Consider the following 19488-nt stretch of genomic DNA (forward strand, 5'->3'; position numbering starts at 1 on the left):
GGTTGGGGATGTAGCTCAGTGGTGGAGTGCCGCTGGATTCAATCCCCAGAACCCCCCCCCCCCACACACACACACACAAATAGTACTTTGGGTTAAAAGAATATGCCATACACTCCTAGTCAGAACAGCTCCTCTAATCCATTTCCAAGTATTCCTAGTGATACTAATGTGCTGCTTTAAGAGGATCTTCCCAATGGCTTTGGTCAATGTCTTCTTCCCCAGGAACAATAGGAAAATTAATTACAAAGACTGAACTAACAAAAACGGAGGGCTTTCCAACTTGCAGTCTGGCATTATGGCACCATAATTCCAAACTTCTCCTTATTCTGGTCAATGTTTCTTGAAAAACTACCTAGATTAATCTGGGATAACATACAGTAAAAATCAAATTGTGATCCTTCAAGCAGGTAAGCTTTAGAATAGAATTCTAAACTAAATTCTACATTCTGAACTATACATCTGTATCTTTAGGGGTTCCCACTTCCAATATTCCTTTTTAACTAACCCAAAGAAATAGGACATTACAGTGCATAAAAGACTACCTTTTGTATAAAAAAAGAAAAATCAATATTGATTTGTTTGCAAATGCATAAAGAAACTTTGAGAGATGACATACACAGGCAATTAAAACACTGACTTGGAATGTGGGGAAACTGGGCCAGTGGCTACATGTGTTTTGGCTTTAAAACCCTATCAATATATTACTTGACTAAAAACTTAAGTAGACAAGTAAATATTTTATGCCCTTTGTCTCAGTGATGGACTTGAATCCTATTGCCATGTTATCTTTCAGATATTTTTCAAAGGATTTTCTTCAAAAGGATTTTTAGAAGAATTTGAAGTTTAAATGTAGAAAAACCTGTGTTCCTAAAGTATATCATGGAAAACAGATTTACATTTTCTTCACTAAATTTGAAGTTGGAGTTTTTGTCTCATTTTGAAAAAGGTAGGAAGTTGTATTTTCATATTTGCTTAATAGTGAGATAACACACACACACACACACACACACACACACACACAAAACCACCTCTAGCTGATACTGCTGTTATTATTACTCTTTAATAGTTATGTAAGTAGACATATTCTGCTAACACAAAAGAGGAAGTACAATTTTGAGTAGCGGCGTTATACTCCCATTTTAATTTTGCTTCTGTGATCACAAATGACAATTTTTACTCATGTAAACTGTTGTTAGGTTTCTAACACTCTAAAGTTTAAAAGTGCCAATCAAATACTTACAGTTCTTTTTCTTTTATTAAAAAATAATAGGTGTTAGGGCTAGGGCTATAGCTCAGTGGTAGAGCATTCGCCTAGCGTGCACAGGCTCTGGGTTCCATCCCCAGTACCACAAAAAAAGGTGTTAATTACTATTTTTAAAATAAAACATAAACCTAAGAGTCATAAAATGCTTTTTCTGAAGGTACAGAGTGGGTGAAGTGTTTGAAAGAAAAATAATTTATAAATTACTTTGTAAAACACAACCCATTCACATGCTATTAACTTTGGAAGTTAGGTCCTCTCCTAACAAGGCTTTTATTCTACCTCATACTCTAAACTCTTAAGGCTTTAAAACATTCAACTTGCCTTTATTCTTTTTTTGGGGGGGTGGGTGGGGTGGGATGGGTGAGGGTATGCCTGCCAGCTGGTTAGAAGCCAAGAGTTATCCAGTCAGACCTGAATGGAAAAGTCTATGATTTGTTTATTTCATAGTTCAAGTTCAAAAGCAAGAGACAATTTAAATAATAAAAGGATAACAGGGGAAAATGCACAGAAAGAAAACAAATCAGTAAGAGTCCAAAAGAACCTTCAAGAATATTTAATTCGGAAAATGTTATTGGTTTAGAGAACTTGACTGAAAGAAAACAGCTGGACAAAGTTCAAGGTTTTAAATTAAAAACAATCTAACAAGGTCTATGGGGATAACTCTTTGAGCCATATTTTGGAGACCAGATTCATTTCTACCAAGTAAAAGTAATAGCAGTCTAAGCTAAAAAGGAAATTCCTCACAACTGAGGTAGTTACTAAGTATCAGCACATTTTCCAAGTTCTCTCAAGGCAGCTTAGCTATTTACAATCTATTTTTCCTCATACATAAATGGAGTGCCTTTTCAATTTTATGTCCTCTGTGATTTGTTAAAAAAAAAAACACTTATACACACCAGCCAGAATATGCCTATTTTATTAACATCATGCTTTAATAAATAACTGGCTACTTCTAATAAAATTAAGCCTCTGTTTACAACAGCCCCCAATATTTTATTGACCATTCTGCAGAATTTGGTGTAAAAAGTTGAATGAAATGTAGACCCTGAGCTATCAAGTAATTATGTTTCAATATAAAAATAGAGAATTACTCTTACAACTGAAGATTGAACAATAACACAAACGACTTCTCTGTGGGTTTTCGGTTCTGTAGAATCACTTGGGATCTTAATGGCTGTGTAGAGCAGGAAGAGACTTGCAGAATTTCAGTCTTTCTGAAAGGGCACCCCTTTAAAGTGATTTGTTACATTCTCATAGTTTTATGAGCTGTCATTTGGTAAAACACAAGGAAAGGGGTCCTAAGGGGGCAAGGCAGTTGTCAGTCTTTGGCCTGGGACGACAGATATGGCCTTTGCCAGTTCACCCACATGGCTAAGAGTCACACCTAAGATGTGGTCTTCTTAGCTCTACCTATTCCCATCCCTCCCCGCCTCCCCAAAAAAACATGAAAAAAAATCCGGACACCCCCCTTGAGGGGGCTCCATGGCTGGTATGGTGAGCATATAGCTGCAAACCATAGCAAGTCCTTGCTTTACTGATCAGAGGGGGCTGGGCAAGAAAAAAGGCTCAAATCAGACACCCTTACTTAAAAAATGGAATCCAAAAATAAATGCAAATACACACGCACAGACAAAAATCTTTGCTCGAGTGTTTACAGGTATTCCCTGAGCCCAGGCTGTACCCCAATTCTAGCTAGCTCCCAGAAAACTTCCTTATATAGCTGGGTTTGAAACTTGCATCATTCTGACAAGGGGGCACCAAATGAGAATGTGGGTCATTATTGCTGCCCCTGGGATAAAAAATTAAAGATGGTCAGTGTGGACATGAAAACTTGTACAGGGTGGTTTTCTAACTTGCCTGATTGAAAGAAAAATAGACTTCCCCACAAACCCAAGTGTGAACATGTGATAACTGTGACTCCATGAATGCCTTTTATCTTTCAAGGGAGACTACAGCAAGAATCTTTTTTAGATAGGCTACACTCTACGCATAAGATTCATGAAACAGAGTGACATGTGGTCTTAACTTAGGCAAATCAACTCAACCAAAATGGATAGTCTGCAGTCTCTTCCAATCACCAGCTATAAATGAAGTATAACCTTCTTCTTGTACAGATGCTTGAATACAATCTGACAAGTGGCCCAGACTTGTGCCTTCACATTCTGTCCTAACTTAATAATAACAAAAATCCCCAAATCACCTCTGCTTCTCTCCAGATAAGGCAGCTAAAATAACAGGGATAAATGGAAATTTTACTGCTTGTTGGGCTTTTTCTTTTAATAAGATAACATGATAAATAAAACCTGCTTCTGTACAGCTATTTAATATTTCAGAAATACGTACATGTTACATGCCAAGAAATGACCCTGGTTTTCTTGTAAGAAACAAGGTGAGATTGTAATTGGAAAAAAAACCCACAAACAAAATGAGGAAAAAACAAACAAACAAACAAACAATAGAGCGATAAATCAGAAATGCACAACTAACTACAGTTCTGTACCTACACTGTTAGCCACGTTTAACATGATTTTGGAGGAACAGGGACCAGCTTAACGTACAAGTCCCTTCTGCCCCCAAAACTGAATGACAAAACAAATCAGCATTTTTTTAAACCAGTGGCCACATAGTAAAAACTGTACATTGTTGTCCATTCATTTATAAAGCAAAGTCACTAGGATGGTATAAAAGTGATAATTGGTGCCTTTTAACTTTCTGATGAGGAACACTTTTTTTTTGAGAGTTGGAGAATTATCTCCACTCTCTCTGCATAAACAGGAACAAGACACAGAAGATGATGAGGAGGTAGGGCTGTGGCCCTGCACGGGCACCAGCACTGTCAGCTTTATCACTGCCACTCTTCCCAGCATGGTCAGTGGCATTGTACTCAAACTCCGAAGGGCACTGCTGATATTCACATCCACTTCCGCTTCCTTCTCCACTATTTTCATCACCTGTGTATAAAAAAAGTAAATAAATAAGAGATTTCATTCCACTTATTCTCATCACAAGGCATGTGAGAACAACTCATGTTTTCAAACTGCAAAGGCTTACTGATATCAAAGAAGTCCACATCATTCCCATTGTAAGCATTCTTCATTTTACTAGTCATAACCCGAAGAGCCATAATTTGACGAAGAATCAGGGTGTCTTGTTTGCTGGTGTTAACCTGGACCTCGGGGTTATTGCCCTGGTTGGCTAATCCATTTCCTGTCACTGCAAACAGGTACCTAAAATGAGAAATGACCCCATTAAGATGATCAGTAAAGCAAAAGATAAGAGATCAGCCAAGATTTCTGCCAGATACTAGTATCTACACAGAGTACGATTAAGTGGAAGTTCTTCATAATGAACTTTAATTTTTCCTTATCTTGTGTGTGTATCTTCTTTTTCTAATTTGACCATGGCCTTTTTCAAAGTTGTCTTCTTCGTGGAGGTTGGTGGGTCAGAGTAAAGTGCCTTCAGAATGGGTACTTATCTAAGTTACAGAGTGTGTGGGTGTGTGGTGCAGTGGGGAAAAGGGCACATAGGCCATCACCAAGAAAGAGGAGGAGACCTTTTGAGAATTGGAACTTTATGAGACCAGGCCATTGAGGATTACATGTTTTGTTTTGTTTTTTTTAAAAAATAATAACACTAATTGGAACAGCCTAAAGCTAGAATATAACCACTGTCAAACTTTTGACCCAGTACTCTTTGTAAGTAGCTGATCACCTTTCCAACACTTCTACTGCAAAGCCCTTTTTAAAAATATTTTATTTTTTAGTTGTAGTTGCACACAATACCTTTTTTTTAATGTGGTACAGAGGATTGAACCCAGGGTCTCGCATGTGCTAGATGAGCGCTCTACTGCTGAGCCACATCCCCAGCCCCTGCAAAGCCCATTTCTAAGAACATCTAGAAACCTTCCATGTTATTGCTTCCTACTGTGAACTGCTTCCTGATGCTTCCACTATAAACTGGGAGACCCTTTTCTGAAGGTCACCCAGTCTCCTAGGAAGAGGGGGGCCTACCATGTACTCAATGGTAGCTCACCTGCTTTTGCCTTTCCCATTCCAGCAGTCATCCTCATTTCCGTTTCCTGCAGCCATCCTCTCATCATTGCAAACATTGCTAGGGAGGGAGGACCAGAACTTCTTGGCCTGCTTCAGTTTCTCCTTGACATCAGTAACCTAATTAGGAACATTTAAAAAAGACTTCTGTAAAACCACACAAATCTCCCTACGGATGAGCCTTCTGATTTTCCTAACTATCTCCAGAGTGCTATGCACTTCAATTTCAACTGTAGTCAGAAGAAAAATATGCAGATCAAATTTGTAGCTTGAAGTACAGAATCACACAAAGGAATGAATATTTGAAATGTAAACTCTGAAAGAGTTGCCTACAGCCACTGCCCACTCTACCTCCTAACTACAGGCCCACCATGCCCTGTGCCCTGTAGATACAATGATAATACACAGTCTCTTCACCCACAGATTGTACAGTCATGATCAAGCTTGCGTATTATCCACTCTGGGAAACTTGCCGTTAATGCTCTTCCTCTCCACCCACTAATATCTCCCCAGGCTCTCTACTGTGTGTTCCCTCCTTCAACTATGTTAACACTTTCTTATATTTTTATAGCACATTGCTTTGTATAAAGCAATCTGCCTATATTCTACTACTCTTTTCCTATCATAGCATTTACCATATATCACCTTATGTTAGAAAGCCTGGTCCATCTGCCTCTTCCCCTTTGTTGGGGCTTCTTGAAAAAAGGACCTATTCCTCTGAGCCTCCCTGTGTGTAGCCTAGTGATAGGCACATAGTAGATGCTCAGTAAATAAATACAGCCAAACTGAAGGGAAGTTTTGAGATGAGACTTACTGCATCCTATTTTATTGACTATATAGGAACTTTCTGAGCTAGAAAATGCCATCTTCATACAATTTTCTTGAAAAGTTATACCTGAAAAAACCGTTTGTAAGCCTTCCAACTAAAAATTCATTTTGAGCAAATGTTTTCAGTTCTTTGTCATTAAACATGTCCATCCCTGCAAAGCACTCACCAATCGGTCCAAACTAGTGCCAGCTGCTGTGGTTGGGCGTTCCTCAGGATGATATGGTCTGAAGCGAGCACTGAAGGCACTTTCAGAGATGGAACGAGAAATTCGTCCAGCTGGGAGTGGCTTGGGGGGTCCACATCCCTGGAAAACCTGCATTGGAATAAGCGTGGTCATATTAGGGAAGTCATATGGCGAGTACAGGGGGACTTCCAGCTCTCCTCTTCAGTATCCTGCCTTCATTACCTTCTGAGACACCTGCACACTATTCTCCTGCATGTTCATTATAGCATCAGAAATCTTCACATCAATGGGATCCATGACCGATTCAATGTTGAAAGGACCCTCCAGCCTCTCTGCAACCATTAGCATGGCATCTAATAAGAGATTTGGGGAACAGCACAGGATAAAAAGTAAATCATTAGTTCAGCCTTAGGTGATACATCTGATAATTTTCTTGCCTTTGTTTCTTGCATGGGGTTGGTGGGAGAAGGCACTCATCATAATAAATTCTTACTTTTCTATCTATTTCCATTACACCAAACTGTATTGAGTCATTAAGTATCAGTAGCTCCTTAAAGTATGAAATGGACAGATGAATGCTTTGTTCTACAGCAAGGTAACGCAATCAGGAACCTTTCTTTATACTGATTATTTATTCCTTCATGTGTCAACAGCTATCACTATAAGGCTCTGAGCTAGCACCCAGCTGATAAACCTAAGGTGCGAGGGAGAATAACATGTCAGTTCTCCCAGAGACTTCCCTAGGATCTTTTCATTTCAGGTTCCATTTACAAATGTTGAAAATACAAATCAGTTAAAATCGTGGCATACCAATTCTTTGCTTTCATTTTTTTTTAATAAAAACTTTCAGATCCTCAAGTGCATAGTCGAAAAATACAAATGAAAGTGTTCTAGGCATTTTAGTAAGTTTCCAAATAATGAAACTTCAAATAAAGCAATTTTGGTGTTAAGATAAACTTCCCATTTGAAATATAAAAGCCTCAATTTATTTTAAAGTAAAACATGTACCTCTTTTTTATTCAAGTGAAAAGACAACGTAAGAGAGTACATAAAGATTGTGTGCTCATAATGTATACCTCCAATTACCTGCAAGTCACTTTTAGGCTTTGAAGGAGCCTAGCATGTTCTGGTAAATATTCAAATCCCTTAAACAAATTATACTGTACTTGTTTCCTTACCATTCATGATTGCTGGGATTAGGAGGGTTAGTATTATTGCCTGATACCTGTTTGTGCAAAATTAGAAGAACGTGGAAATGAAACCCCCAAAAGAGAAAAAGGACATTTTATTAATGACAAGCAGTGAACTTTTACTACATTTTCCTCATTGACACTCTAGTGCTTAATGCATGGCAAGAAAAACAGTGTAGACCCCCATGATCCCCTGTCTTCAGGTAGTCCAAGGTCAATTAATAGAAAGAAGGGCTACTTTCCAGAAGATTGTGTTTCCTTCTCAACTGCAGCCCCCAGCTGGGCTTCTACTTGAGCTTTCTAATGGAAAGGAGTTTAAGCTTAGCACACGGATGAAACAGAATTTGGTCATCAACCTTTTACCCTCCACCTAGATCAAATGCTACACAGCATTTTAAAGTGTAAGCTCATTTCTCTGAACTACAATTCTGATGTCAGAAACAACAAATAGATTTCCATGAAATGCATTTTTAAAAAAATAATAACAAATGAAGTTTCAGATGGCATTGTGGTAAGCGCCAATAAAGTGACGCTTCTAACCTTGAAGTAAAGGCTGACAGCATGAATATACCATTGTGCTAGAAGAGAGAAAAATGCTTTTGATGTATGAGCAAAAGGAGACTTTTGTAAACAAGTGGAGCACAACTTAAATGTGTTCATCATTGTCAAACATCAGGGCTGCCATGTACAGAAAGCACATTCTTTCGTAAGCCAAGAAGAAATCGCTGGCTCCAAATAAAAATATTATGAATAGACAGATAATAAACATCCAAAATGCAGAGGTTTAAACAAGAAAAAACAGTGCATTTGGTAACTACTTGTTCCCCTAGTGGCAAGAAAAGGCCAGATCACTGATGTGTTTGTGAAAGACTGAAAGGAAACATAAACCCCAATTCTTCTGGCTGTTTGGTGTCTTTGTAAACTCTGAGCCTGCCGGCCATACACAAGGGCCTGGGAATGGAAAGTGAAGCCGGGCCTTTGTTGGGGCCGGTGCCATGGCGTTGTGTGTTGCGCAGCTGAAGAATGCGACTGAGGATGCATTCTGCCTGCACCCCACAGCCTGGGAGCCAAAGCTGCTGCTAACCCCTGCAGGAAGTCACGATTGGCTATCCTGTAACAGCAACCAGCCCTTATAAGAAGCCCCAAGAGAAATTCAAAGATGGTTAGCTTGGTGTTTTGGTTTTCTTCTGGTTGATATAAACCACAGGTCTCTTATTTGTGGGATCTCTGACTGGCTCCTGCCTCCTGCCAGGAACTGGCTGGTGTCCCTGCCAGAAACCCCAATACTAAATACCCACTGGCAGCAACATGTGACGTTAATAGGGTTGGCTCTGAGTCAAATGAATGTAACACAGCTTCAGCACCTGATGGAGAACAAGTTGCACCTAAGAATAATTTGTGATTCTCTAGAAATGATTTTTTTGGGTGAGTCTTATGAGTGAGGGGGCAGGAATTTGGTTTATTTTTCAAACTGAAGGTTTCAGGTGAGTTCCAAGGTATTTCAACTATTTGGATCAATCCTGATAAAGATGGACAAGATGTTCACGTTTACTAAAGGGTCACCATTCATGGCAATATGCAGATGCAATTGGGAGGACAGAGTGGGCATGGCAGCAAGAAGGCAGCCTTAGAAAATCCTCCCTTAGTCTTTTAATGGGTCTAGTCCAACTGCACAGTTGCAGTGCTCAGGATACTGGCATTGAGTTGCTGCCACCACCCCCACTCTCTGCCGTGCAACAAAGCATCCCCTTCTCACTAGGGAAAGCAATTCCTTTTGCATTGTGCTGCCAATAATCAGAAACCCACATCTTCAGCCTCCCGACCTGACTGGAAGAACAAAAGGCAGTTTCCCCGACTTAACTCCAAGATCTGATTTAAAGAAGGGGCAAAAAAAAAAAAAAAAGCCCTTGACCATTCATTAACTGCAGTCATTTAAAGGGGAAAGAAAACTTCCTTGCAGAGAGGGGAGAAGAAGACGACAAGGAAGAAAGAATTTACAGCAGAGGCATGTAAATTGGGACTGAATTCTACAACCACAGAGCAGATTAATTAAACCCTTGTGAAAAATTCATGAAAAAGCACTAGAGATTAACAATGGCTATTACTCCTGGCCTTTTATATCAGCTTATTAGAAATAAAGACTAGTGTACTCACAAAAAATGAAGTTTAGATACAATTACATACCTCATTCCTCCAAAAGGTATCACTGAAAATGGGGAAAAATCAATTCAGAAATCCCATCATTTTCCACTTGGGTTTAATTGCACTTCTTCAAAATAACACATGTGATTTTTAAAATACACTACAGGAACAACATCAGCAACTAAGGCCTTCTTGTTTAAGAGTAACTGGCTGAAAACATTAATTACAAAGCCAGAATATGGTTCTGATTTGATATGGATTTGTGAACTCTTGGAAAAACACACAGAAGAATTTGTATTTTAATACAAGGACATGAGGACTTTTGTGGCAACTGTGGCTGGACATGTCAGAATAACGGAACAGTATGAGGGAAATTCCCTTCTGTTCTCCATACCAAATGTATATGTAGGAAATTAGCAAAGCTGGGTTGCTATTGACATACAACAGTTTGTACTGTATGGTGAATTCTATTCTTTGGCCCAGAGAAACAGTTGATTATAGGGAACGTGGAAAGGCTTACCATCTTTCTCTATAAACCCAACTTAGCAAAAGTGAACTGAAAACCTGACATTTTGATGTGGGGATAAGGGTGGGATGGGTGGTGTTTGTGGGGGGCATCAACTTTACATCTGGAAATGCCATGAGCTATTATTTCCATGAAAAATATTTGGAAGCAACAATTTCTCCTGTAGCTTCATTCTGGGCATGATGTGCCATTTGTTCCTGTGTGTATTTGCTGGTCTTATGCTTTCCCTTTCATGGGATTCTGCTTTTCTGTGTGTAGAAGATTTTTTTTTTCAGGTCTTCCAGCTTTGAGCTATTTAGGCTACAATTGTGCTGAAGTGCTTAATATTCACATCTTTTTTTTTTCCTGTGTCAGTGTTCTCAAGAATCTGTTGGAGCCAATTTATTGATGCACTTTCAAACAGAGTTAATATGGTAATTAGCTCTCATGCAGACTAAAAAGCATTCCCCAACCACAACCCTCCCCACCAAAAAAAAAAAAAAAAGGGCAGTAAACTGCACACATGTTCCCATGAGGACAAATAACTGAAAAATAGGTGCCTATAAGACACTCAAATTCTGCAATTATGCAAATGTGACTTGGGAGTGGAAAAATGAATTTGTTTTTGTGAGGTGTTAGTATGTGTGAAAGGTCCCACTAACACGCAGCATTAGGAGTTTCAGCACTGTCACTGATGTTTTAGGGCTAATATGCAATAAGTAGGTATCAAGGTAGTTGATGGATGGCTATTTAAATTATGCTTATTTTGTCTTTCCCACAAAATCATAATTAGCCATCTCAGAAACTGACCATGGTTGGGTGTGCTCCGGGTTCTAGTAATGGTTTCCCAAGTGGAAGACCTATGAAGGAGCACTCATTCCTTAAATTGTCAGGGCAAAGGTGCTTCCATGCTCACCAGAGCAGTCTACTATTGCTAAATTTGCTATAGAAACAAAACCCTTACATTTTCATAATTATATTTCTCTTAATCCAAAGAACAAATGGATATTGGGCAAAGTATAGGAGACCTGGTTGCAGTGTGACAGACCATTTGAAAAGCCACTTTCATAGCTCTGAGAGGGCTGTATGCCAGCATTTACATGGATACAAACCTATGATATACAACTAAAACTGACCTTTAGGCAGAAAATATCAAAAAAAACACTTTCTTATTATTAAAAATTGGTAGTCACTATATCAAATGCAACGAGATATGCCACCTTTAGCTCAAGGGAACTTTTATTTGAAGAATGGTCAGCATGGTCAGTGCTCTGGCAAACCCTTAAATAGCTAATACTAAAATGAATAGAAATTTCACAGCTGGCAATTACAACATTCTTTGTGGCCAGAAGTGGAGCCATTTCCAACAACACAAATATGCTAATCGCTTGCTCACCTATGAAATTGTTCCACTCGATATCAAGATCCCCTTGGTTAGCCAAACAGCCTCTCATGATGTTTGAGCAGTAGTTGTAACATGGCTTCACAGTCACGAGACCCTGGCAATGGGAGCAGTAGATCATCTTCAACAGGGCGTGGGTACACTGGGCTGTGGGGTTTACCTAATGTACAAAAAGAAAATTAGTAGAGGAGGGGTTAAAATAGTCAAAGAAATTGCAAATCTACTAAAGTGACATTGAAAGCTTGGCCATGAATTTCATTTATGGATAAGTTAAAACTGATCACAATTAGCAGGCCTGGCCTGCCTCCAATGAAATAAATGAAATTGAGGTCAGATAAATGGAAGATCTGTGCTGAAAAGAGGAAGATGGAGGTGGGAATTAATATCTCAGGACCTTCAACAACCAAGCTGCATGTTATCTCCCACTCTAGAAATGACCATTCCTCCCCTAATCTCCACCTTCCTGTTTCCCAATCTCTCATACACACACACTCTCCATACTCATTTTCAATAGCTCAATTACTTCAAAGTTCTTTTATAAATAACCTTCCAGGATCAGCTATGAGACACAGTAATGGAGGTGACCTGCTATGGCCACTACAATTACTGGACTTCACCAGATTGAAACACAGGCACATGTTCTTTACAAACACATTGACTCTAAGACCACCTTTTAAACCTTAACCCCTGAAACAAGATGGATTGAGAAGGGTACAATGTGTGTACCGTTTTATGCCAAAAGCTGCAAAGAAGACAAGTAATGTATTCTACAAGGCAGAATATGAGTAACTTTAAACTTGGGAGCATGTGAAGGCCTTCCAGGGTTGGGAGCAGTAGAGCACAAGGTGCTCAGGGAACAGCTGACGGATGAGGAGAGGCTTCTGTTAAATTTGAAAAAGGGATTGGATTTAGGTGGAGAAGAAGTAAAGGGAGATCTTTCAGGTAGAGACAATGAAATAAACAAAAGCCATTAGAGAGTATACCGGGCATATCATGAAATTTCAGAACAGAGTTGAGAAATTTGGGGAAATTATGTTGAATACATAGTATATGTGGCCTGAATTTAGAGGGGCCTGAACACCAGGCAGAAACTGAGACACAGTATGGCACCACACAGGGCTACTCAAAGTTTTGAGGGAAGGAAGCATCCTGGATGAAAACAGTTCTGAAGTCAGACTAGCCTAGCCACTCTCTGCAGAGAAAAGGGACTTGGTCCCAACATTCTTGTTGTATAAGGTGAAATTGTCTTGGGCATAGAAGATTCCATTCTATTCTGCCCCTTGTTTCCATCAACGCTTAGAAAGGATCATGGCTAGGTATCCCTGGTTGGCAGCTGACTGAAAGTTCCTGTCTATCAGAGGTTACTGCATTCTTCCCTATCCATATCAACCAGTTCTACAAACAGACTTTCAGAAGCAGATACTGCTTCAGGAAACAGATGCTGGGATGCAGTGTAGCTGGCAATGTACTTCACCTGCTCTGCTGTGTTACTGTGAATACTTCTTATCAACAGTGCCCTTAGGAACAGGAACAGGGGATTAGTACTGTCAGGAGAAAAACTTAACATTGTCAGGTTCTTATCTGGTATATACATGTGCATACACACACACACACACACACCCTCATCCCAAACAGAACTCTAGCCTAAAAGACGGTAAAACAAAACAACAAGATGGTAATTGTATACACTAAAGTCAACATTCCCTATAAAGAATTAGAACTTTTCCATAGTTTTAATCAGTCCCAAATGTTCTCCTAGGAATTAAATTAGTCCTTTTAACTATGTATTAATGTACAGTAAAATCTTGGCTAACCAATACCCTCGAGGAATGGCCCTCTGGATAACCAGATTTTCTGGATAGCTAAAAGTTTATTCTTTAAAGTCACAGATTGTTAGGACTTTGATATTCGTCCACCTCTCATTTTACAGATGAGCAAACAGGCCTCAAGAAGGGAGGTAGCCAGAGAATCATGGGATCATAGGAAGGGGCCTTAAAGATCACTGTAAGCTGTGCTCACATTTAAGAGATAAGAAAACTGAAGCCAAAGACTTGCTGACAGTCACCCTGCTACATTTGATTCCAGTACTGCATCTTATCAAACTTTTGTGACAAAAAGATTTCCCAGATGTATCACATTTCCCTGCCTTCTTAAACAGAAGATAGGAAACTCTATTCTTAGGCATTAGTTATTTTCCTATTTTAGCTGTGTTCCACATTGGTGAATCTGTTAAATGGCTGAATCTTAAGAGAGGTAAAGAGTTATATAGATGACTATGAAAAATCACACAATAGCACTTGGCATTGTTGACTGTTATGCTTAAGAGCAGACAATGCCCTGATAAGAAGAAATGTAAAAATCTAAGTGCCAACAAATAGTTACAGAGCACTACTCTGTGCCAAGGATTATTCTGCAAGGTATTTGTGTTAGGTAGCAAGGCAAGTAAGAATTTCTGCATTGAGATATGAAACCTGTTTTACAAAACACAAAGTAGCATGGGCATTTGGGAAATAGCAAAATTTTTAAATTCAAGTTAGTCATATTTGAGAAACATTTTGTTTCCAAACAAGCCCTTTTCCCATTCCTCTTCTTTTTTGGCATGGGGAGTCAGAGGTATGCAACTGTAGAGAATAACACAGTGTATTCATAGTTTAGTTGCAAGTTAAATCATATGTGCAGTAGATATTGCACTATCCCCCACTAAAACAGGATAATGAAGGCTTAAGTTTGGAAATCAGAGACCAAATGAAATGATACAGTAGAATTTTATTAAAGGAAGATTATGAAGCTGGGTTTGGTGGGATTTTTCTATTTCATTCATTGGGCGGCAGGTAATGGTGATAAAACCCGGGGCACTTAGCCACTGAGCTACATCCCCGGTCCTTTTTATTTTTTATTTAGAGAAAGGGCTTCACTAAGTTGCTGAGACTGGCTTTGAACTCATGATCCTCCTGCCTCAGCCTCCTGAGCCACTGGGATTACACACGAATGCTACTCCACCTGGCTCCATTTCATTCTTTGGTTTTGTACTGACTCATGCTTTGCTCATAATTTGTTGTACAACTACTAAAAATGATTACAAGGAACTTGGCTATAAAATGCTATGGGAACACCAAATAATATCAGAACTGAAAAGAGAGATGAAGTTATAAGAAAACTCAGGTGAGAAAGGACATATAAAATACCAATGTTAGAGAAAATTGATCTTGTGTCTCACAACCACAAATCAGACCACCATGCATGAAGGGAATTCAGAACCTGAGAATTAAATCCCATGTGTGGAATGAAGTCTGAATATATAGGGAATGCCCTTCTCCCTAGCACTGGGAAATGGACCCAGGGGTGCTTAACCACTAAGCCACATTCCCAGACCTTTTTATTTTTTTTAATTTGGAGACAGGGTCTCGCTAAGTTGCTAAGGCCTCAAACTTGTCATCCTCACCATGCCTCAGCCTCCTGGCCAAAGAGAAGAGTTATAAATTTTTACTTTTTATTGGTGTATTCTAATTATGCCTAACAGTAGAATTCACTGTGACATATTCATACATCCACATAATTTTCTCCATTTCATTAAAGATAAGGATTTTAAAACAGTCAAGAAGTCAGGTGCAGTGGTGTATGCCTGTAATCCCAGTGACCTCAGGAGGCTGAAGAAGAAGGATCTCAAATTCAAAACCAGTCTCAGCAACTTAGCGAGGCCCTATCTCAAAATAAAAAAATAAAAAGTACTGGGAATATGGCTCAGTGGTGGAGGAACCCTCAGTTCAATTCCCAGTACCAAATCAAACCAAAAAAAAAAAAAAAGTCACAAGACCAAGACCAAAAGAAAGAAGAGTCCTGCAAGGCCCCTCAGAAGAAGGGGCCAATAATGACAGCATTCCAGGACTTGGGGCCCCACCCTCACCGACCTGACCATGTTCAGGATGGTCAATGCAGAATGCCAAGGATTAGTTTCTACCTTCTGACTGTGTGACTCCCCAGTGAGTAAACCAAATGGCTGCCTCTCTTTTGGAATCTTCAAGGGCTTTTTTGTAAGAAGCAATGTAGGTTATAAAAGAACCAAAGATGTGCCAACTACCATAGGGAAGAAAGAGCCAAACAATGGTATATGGTACTGTAATTTAAATTACTTTGGAATTTCTGGCAAATGTCCATGGTTCCTTGTTCTAGTGGTGGCTCTTGCTATCACATGTTGATACACTACACATTGCTGGGTATTCCTATATAAGTTCCCAGTGGTCTCTCTACACTCCCAGGGACAAATCTTTCACCCGTAAGCAAATTTAACAGTAGACCAAGTCATACTTTGTTCTAGGGCTTTATTCATTTTGAATAGAAATTCAAGTTCATTCAAATTCTATTCCCTGGTAACTATCAAAATCAATTACTTCCTTTGAGTCCCTCAAAACTTATTAACTGAAGTAGATTTACTTTGGAAGACCAAAGGCCAAGTAGTAGATGATGCCACACAGGGGGATTAGCAAAAATGGTAACTATACTCCAAGGTATTCCTTTAATCCAAAATTTGGCATTTATTCTGGATGGCATGGCCTGCCACTTAAAACATGCAATTTGGTTGTTACTTTGGGGCATGGCTCTTGACTAACATTTGATATGCTTTTCTTTTATTTAGAAGGGCCTATTGAGTCCACATGTCAGTGACATTCAGAATCATTAAGGCTGGGGGTTATGACTGCCTTTTACAAAAGCCATGTTTTTTGGATGTATCTTAGAGATTTCATAGTTATTTCTCAAAAATCATACAAAGAAAGAACCAGAAAAGGAAAACTTTATACTCCTCCACTGCCCACTTTCAACAAAAAAAAGGCCTAATGCTCTGAGAGAGAAAAATGCTTATTTAGCTTTCATAGTTTTGTGGCTATGAGGCTCTTGATGCCAAGGCGCAAGAGAAAAATATTGTTTTTCTGACAGTTACTATTGATAGATTTTATTGGATTTTACTGATTTATGGGATACCATTATAGAGTACTTAGTATGTGTCAGGTTCTGTTATTAGGACTGCAAATTATTAATATATCTAAGTCTCTAAATAATAACATGAGGCATTTATCCTCTCATTTTACAATGAATTAGAGGGAGGCTTAAAGAAATTAAAGGACTCACACAAGGTCTTCCAGTAAATGGCAGAGCCAAGATTTAAACCAAGGAATTTGTTTTCAGAGCATGTGTACCTTCGTGAGGTGTGTCTAGTTTTATTTGTTTGGTTTTTTTTATTTCTGCAGTGCTGGGGACTAAAATGAGGATCTCACATGTGCCAGGCAAGAGCTCTATTACTGAGTTACACACCCTCAGCCACCTTGATGTGTATCTAAATGGCTTCTTTTGAGTTGTAGACTGTAGGAAGCTTGGGGGTAACAACTGGGTCTGGTCCCTCTCCACAGCTCCCAGACCTAGTATAGTATTTCCACCTCTTAGCTATGAAGCTGGATGCCTTCTAGTGATAATTTGTAGCTTTCAAAGTTTACTGACCAAATGAATCAGTTTTTATGTTAGAGGGCAATTTAGGACATACCTGTTCTACATGGAGCAATACTAACATTTGAATGAGAGGACACATTGTGTAATAAAATAATAATGACTTACTAAGTACCAGACCTATATCTTTAGAGCTGCTCAGTGTGTTATAGAGTAAGGAAAAATATACAATTATGGTGCATTACTCACTAGCCCCTGCTCATAAAGAATTCAAAGGCTCAAGAAAACACTGCAGGACTTGGAGAGAAAAAGAGTTCTCTTGGAAAACAATTCATATTTTACCAAAGTTCTAAAGTTTTGAATGAACTGCAGCTAACTATAGCAGAGATTATCAATTTCTACTAAAAATAGGGCCTGATATACATAAGAAAAAAGGTCTCAGATTATTTATGTAAAAAATGAGAAATATATTTACCTTTGGAGGCAGGTATGATAGAAAGAGAATGTCATTTGGACTGAATTTGAGTTATTGACCCATAATGACAATATGCTGATACTCAATTCCAAGTGTTATAAATCCCTTTGAGTCTGACCAAGGCCTTTCTAAATGTTAAGGTAATTCTAGGAGGTGACTTAGAATCTCAGATTTTTAAAAATATTTATTTATTTAATTCTATGTGGTCTTGAGGATTGAACCCAGTGACTCACACCTGTGAGGCAGGTGCTCTACCACTGAGCTATAGCCCCAGCCCCAGAATTTCACATTTTTGGAGTGAGTCTATGTTCCATGGTAAAAGTCAGTGTGGGAAGAATTATCATTTTCTTTTTAAAATAATCACTGTGGGCTAGGGATACAGCTCAGTGGTAGAGTACTTGGCTATCATGCATGAAGCCCTGTGTTCCATTCCCAGTATCTCAAAACATAACACAACAAACTACACCTCCTTTTTGCCTTCCCAATGATATACATTTAACATGACATCTGCATGCCATATCTGCTATAAAAAACATTTGCAGAAAAGTTTCCTTCTCTGTGAAGACTTTTAACATAGATTGAGCTTTTTAACCAAATAACCTGCATTTCCCAAACATCACATTAAAAACTACTGCAAGCAGCATGCAAAAAGAAAAATGCTGGAGCAGAACTGTTCACACAGCCTGGATTTCATTTCAGTAATTCAGAACGAGCCTTAAGCCACATTACACAGTGATGGCAGTCAACATGCTGCACTCAAGTTAGAAACACATTTCCTTTTAGTTTATTCCAGTTCCTAACATACATTTGTTGCAGTAATCTTATTTTTTGCACAGCCAATAGTACCAAACAAACAAAAAAGGTCTAGATTTTATCTGTTGCCTGGTAACATAAGTACTCAATAAAAATAACAGGAAATATTTCCCAAAATTATGGTAAGAGAAAGAGCTAGGGAACCCACACTTGTTGTGGGATGTGATGAGTTTATTCAGCAATTTCCTAGCTAGTTTTGAATTCAATGCACAGAAAGGAGGATGAGAAGTTCCTATTTACATGATAATAGAATGTTGAGAATGTAACAAAATATATGGAACAAACTAGGATTCATTCAGGAACATTTGTGGGCACATTGTAGACGGAATTGAAGCTGCATTAATATTTGAAAGTGTGTCTAATTTTTGTCTGAAATGACTGGATGCAGTTATGAATTGTGTGTTGAAATATCATCATATTGCCCCCCTTGAAGAGGGCTCTATTTTTGTTTTGAGCATGTGCAATCTCAATTTATTCAGCTCTGGCACCTCTTGCACACCTACCATTCCTAACCCTACCTAGTCTTTAAGACCATAAGCAAAAGTAATATTAAGGGTTGAATATATGTCTGCACTTGGTATCTTAAACCCAGTGCCTCACACCTGCAAGGCAGGCACTCCACCACTGAGCTATAGCCCCATCCCCAGAATCTCACATTTTTGGAGTGAGTCTACATTCCAAAAATTGTGGCTCAGTGGTAGAGTGCTTGTGTAGCATGTGTGAGGCACTGGGTTTGAATCTCAGCACCACATATAAATAAATAAAGCCCACTGACAACTAAAAATTTTTTTTATATTGATTGCCTTTTAAGTTTATATATAATGATTTTGAGAAATGGCAAAATATTTTTTAGTATTCTTGTAGGTGCCAGGGCATTGCGAATAGAAAGAAATGATAGGAGAGTGATGCACTGTTTTCTAGGCAGGACAGTCATTTAGACATCTCAATGGTAAGACACATGATTTCTAATTATAGCCCCTGTAGTTTGGGGTGGGGTGTAGACATAGTCCCATTATGTCAGTGTTAATTGAAACCATGAGAATGCAACTCTCTTTGGCGTAGGAGCTATTAATTTTCATGGTGCATGTAACCACTTGTGCAAAAGACCACAACAGACTTTACCCTTTCAGGCAAAACTGCTGCTACAAGCAGGTATATAAGAAATGCATCATGAACCATGGCAAATAAAGATGGAATAA

At 38.8% G+C, this 19488-nt stretch overlaps 1 protein-coding gene across 1 annotated transcript in view; it reads right to left on the bottom strand.

Annotated features, from left to right (window-relative positions):
- Positions 1-1078: 1078 nt before the first annotated feature.
- Gpc4 (glypican 4) overlaps positions 1079-19488 on the bottom strand; it is a 114822-nt gene continuing 96412 nt past the window's right edge. Inside the window, exons 4-9 of the mRNA XM_027946993.2 lie at positions 11560-11725; positions 6549-6679; positions 6309-6455; positions 5297-5433; positions 4316-4491; positions 1079-4215 (exon numbers count right to left, since the gene is read on the bottom strand). Of these exons, the coding sequence (XP_027802794.2) occupies positions 4013-4215; positions 4316-4491; positions 5297-5433; positions 6309-6455; positions 6549-6679; positions 11560-11725 (960 nt within the window). The 3' untranslated portion in view covers positions 1079-4012. The remainder of the gene's footprint in view (positions 4216-4315; positions 4492-5296; positions 5434-6308; positions 6456-6548; positions 6680-11559; positions 11726-19488) is intronic.

The sequence above is a fragment of the Marmota flaviventris genome, chromosome X, assembly GCF_047511675.1.
Source record: "Marmota flaviventris isolate mMarFla1 chromosome X, mMarFla1.hap1, whole genome shotgun sequence".
Classification (NCBI taxonomy): Eukaryota; Metazoa; Chordata; class Mammalia; order Rodentia; family Sciuridae; genus Marmota; species Marmota flaviventris.